Raw genomic sequence first — 3,737 nt, 5'->3', positions numbered from 1 at the left:
GGGCCAGCCCTGTGAAGTAGACCTGATTGTGACTGCCTGTCCTTCAGAAGAGGAAACTGAGGCACTGATACATTAAGGAACTTGCTGGCTGTTCCCCGCCCAGTCTAAACTGTGTGTTTGGTGGCATACCTGAGGCTTTGGACAGGACGTGACTCTGGGCAGCTGTGGTCTCTGCTTCAGGTCCCTGTCCCTTGACCTGTGTCCACCTGAGTGCCCATGTGAGCCGGGGGCCACGCTCAGGGCGTGGAGGACCCCCAGAATGGGGCTCCTGCCCGAAGAGCTTTGAGCCTGTCTTGTGACAACAAACACGTGCAAAACTGCTCTTCCTGGGACGCCCAGAGAGCCGGTCCTGACCGTGGTGGCTTCCTCCGTCACGGAGGGGACAGTCTTCCCAGGGCTTGTGGAGAGGAGCAGTGGGGGCGGGGGGGCTTGTGGGGACACTGGGGGCCGGGGCGCTGGCTCCGCCACAGGGGCCGGGGCCACAAAGTCTTGCAGGGAGGTGGGGGAGAGGGTGCCGTAGGCGGAGTCCACAGAGCAGGAGCGGCCATCCACGGGGCCCAGGGGCAGCAGCTCACTGGTGGGTGTGACCGACGAGGCAGTGGTGCTGAGAGAGGTCTCGTCCGACTGGGAGCTGAAGGGGCCACCCTCAAACTCGGGAGAGGACAGCGGCTCCCCAGGCTCCACCACGACCATGGCCAGGGTCTCCGTGGAGCCGTCTGAGGCACTGTGGGGCCGGAAGGAGAGAGTCAGCCCAGCCCCAGGAGGCCTAGATGGCCTGGCACAGCCGGTGCTCAGCAACGCGGAGGGCCACAGCCTCTGCCCTCCTGGAGCCTGAGGCTCAGACACGCACGCATGTGGCCTGTGACCCAGATCTCCCAACCCTGTGCCCACAGCATAGACACCCACAATGGTGTCTGTCACCACTACGCTCCTCCCTCCAGCTGGACACAGTGGAAGAATCCTCAGCTCAGGAGGGCCCGGGGGGCTTCGGGTGAGCGTCTGACTCTTGATCTCAGCTCAGGTCATGATCTCACGATTCGAGAGTTTGAGCCCTGCGTCAGGCTCTGCGCTGGCAGTGCGGAGCCTGCCTGGGATTCTCTGTCTCGGGCTCTCTCTGCCTGTCCCCTGAGCGCATGTGTGCTCTCTCTCTCTCAAAAATAAACAAACATTGAAAAAGAAAGAACCTTCGGCTCCGCTCCACCCAGCTAGCACAGGAGGATCAGGGTCGGCACTCAAGGTGAAAACCGTTTGCCGCCCCTGCCTGGACTCTGGTGGGAGACAGGACCCTCCCCTGCACACTGTGGCCACAGCGTGAAGCCATTGGGGGGGGGGGGGTGCCCGGGCCTGTGCCCAGCGTCAGCGGCCCTGGAGTCAGGAGTGCTGGGCCGGAGCCCCTGCGCTGCCCTGGCCCGCGAGCGGCCCCGGCGCGCGTACCAGTGCTGGGAGCTGAGACTGTTGCTGCTCTTGCGCAGGATGGTGGGGGAGCTGGCGGCGGAAGTGCTGCTCTCCCCGCCTTCCTCCTCGTCCTCGTCATCCTCCTCCTCTTCCAGGCTCTGCAGGTGCTGCTGGCTGCCTGGGTGCTCCTGGGCGCGCAGCTGCTGCAGCTGGTTCTGCAGGGGGGGGAGGGGGTGGTGAGCAGCAGCCCCCACGCGACCCCCTGGCCACCCACCTGCCCACCACTCGGCTCTCACCTGGGCGTTGTAAATGGCGTCCAGCCAGCCACGGCACAAGGCCTGGCCGCTGGCCTGGAACGTGTAGGCCCCCACGGCGCTGTGCAGCTCGTTCAGGTGGATAAGGAGAAAGGAGCCTGGTGAGGAGGGGCTCCCATCAGCGTCAGNCCCCCTCACCAGGGTCTCGGAGCTCCCGGCACACAATCTTGTCCACTAGCAGTGGTGGCCGGATGACCTTGGTCCTCTCGGCCTTCTTCACTGCCTTGGTCACCAAGAGCAGGTCCGTAAAGAGGAAGCAGTACACGTCCATCTGGGGTGGGGGGTGGGGGGCAAGGGGAGCCGGCCAGGGCCAGGCATCAGGGCCAGGGTCTCAGGCCGGAAGCCTGTCTGCTGTGACACCCTCTCCCGGGTGGGGCCCCACACAAGCCCTTCCTGCCTGCACTTTGGGGACGTCATGGGGCCCTCAGATTTTGTCAAACACCCTCCCTGCTCCCTGCCCCCCACGAACCTGGGAATAAAATTAAAATGAAGGGCAAGTTGGAGCTACATACGTGCATTTTCATGGAGCTACGCGCTTGTCATTTATTTCAGTTAAGGGTTTACGTTAAAGAGAAAGAGGGAAGTGACTTGAAAACCACAATCTGCAGGCTCTGGGGTAAGCACCTGGGATTAACGGCTCAGGAGCAAGGCTCTGGGTTCTTCCTGGCCTGCTCCTGGAATGGGTCCCCTCCCTCCCACCAGGAACTCACCCGGCAGCAGCACTGCTGCCCTATCTGTAAAGAGTAAATGGCAGGCAGATCCTCAGTCCTCATGAGACCAAAATCACTCCTTCCTGAATTGCCACCCACTGCCAGAGCAGCTGAGAACCACTCACTAGGGCCCAGAAGGTGCCCAGGATAGGTGGTCCAAACGCACAGGGCAAAGGGGAATGGGGAAGGGGCCCTGGGGCCTGGGGCAGCCCCTGGACTCACCTTGCTGTCCTTCCCCTCCTTCATCCTCAGGCTCCCCTCCAGCAGCAGCTGCCGAGTCTCCTCCGGGGAGGCGCCAGGGATGGGTGCTGTCAGGTCCAGATGCAGAAATTCCTTCAGGAGCTGGTGATTGAGGGCGGGGGGAGGGGGCAGGTGTAGGGAGGTCAGGGTCCGACTCCCCTTCTCGCTGGGAGTCCGCACGGAAGGTTCCCAGCGTAGGTGCCTGTCTGCCAGGTGGGCCCCTCCCCCATTCGGGCAGCGCCAGGGGTCCCCGCACAGACGGCCTCCCACCTTGTCCACCTCGTCGTTGCTGCCCTCCACCACCTCGTAGGCGTCGATGCGGCTCCCCACGGCCGCCAGCCGCTGCCGCTCTTGCCGCTGCCGCATGCACGCGTTCACGTGGTGGATGAAGCGCTCCACGGAGTCGATCTGCGGGGCAGGCGACGGAGGGTTCAGGGCCAGGGTCTGCGAGCCCCAGCGAGCGGAGCTGCGGAGGGACCCCACCCGCCGCCCCGGTTACCATGGTGACGACGGCCTCCTTGGCGCGCGGCTCGTCGGTCTTCCTCAGCACGGACTTGAGCAGCAGCGGGTACTTGGTGAGCCGCTGGTGGGGCTTGGCCAGCATGTCGCTCAGCTTCAGCCGCTGGCACTGCTGNGGTGGGCCCACCGACCTGCATCCCGGCCACCCCTCACCGTGACGTAGGCCCGGAAGAGGTCGTTGTCGCGCAGCAGGCCGCGCATGTACTCCATGCAGCCCTCCTCCTCCATGCAGTATCGGATGTAGGGCTTGAAGAGGGAGCCGAACTGGCGCGGGACGGAACAGGCACGGTTACCGCGCGCTCTCCGCGGCCAGGCCCTGCGCCGGGAGCCTCACAGGCCCTCTCTTACTGCACTTCCGCAACCACCCCAGGGGGTGGCGAGTGCATCACCCGTTTCCAAAATGATCTTCCGCCAGGTAGGAAGGGCAGATGGCCAGGTGGGCTTCAAACCCGGGCGACCGACTCGGAATTCCTTGCCTCCACCACTAGGGGTCGTGTGGGGCCAGGGTCGGGGGAGGCTGGGGTGGTGGGCAGGCGGGGGGGGCGCCCCAGCTCTGCCG

At 64.6% G+C, this 3,737-nt stretch overlaps 1 protein-coding gene across 1 annotated transcript in view; it reads right to left on the bottom strand.

Moving 5' to 3' along the window:
- PLEKHG5 (pleckstrin homology and RhoGEF domain containing G5) overlaps positions 1 to 3,737 on the bottom strand; it is a 24,598-nt gene that overhangs the window by 511 nt on the left and 20,350 nt on the right. Inside the window, 8 exon segments of the mRNA XM_077763871.1 lie at positions 395 to 724; positions 1,435 to 1,610; positions 1,692 to 1,807; positions 1,848 to 1,980; positions 2,642 to 2,761; positions 2,930 to 3,067; positions 3,159 to 3,295; positions 3,298 to 3,442. Of these exon segments, the coding sequence (XP_077619997.1) occupies positions 395 to 724; positions 1,435 to 1,610; positions 1,692 to 1,807; positions 1,848 to 1,980; positions 2,642 to 2,761; positions 2,930 to 3,067; positions 3,159 to 3,295; positions 3,298 to 3,442 (1,295 nt within the window).

Source organism: Crocuta crocuta, unplaced genomic scaffold, assembly GCF_008692635.1.
Source record: "Crocuta crocuta isolate KB4526 unplaced genomic scaffold, BGI_CrCroc_1.0 scaffold13, whole genome shotgun sequence".
Classification (NCBI taxonomy): Eukaryota; Metazoa; Chordata; class Mammalia; order Carnivora; family Hyaenidae; genus Crocuta; species Crocuta crocuta.
The sequence above is the reverse complement of the archived record's forward strand: the minus strand, read 5'-3'. Positions and strand labels throughout refer to the sequence as shown.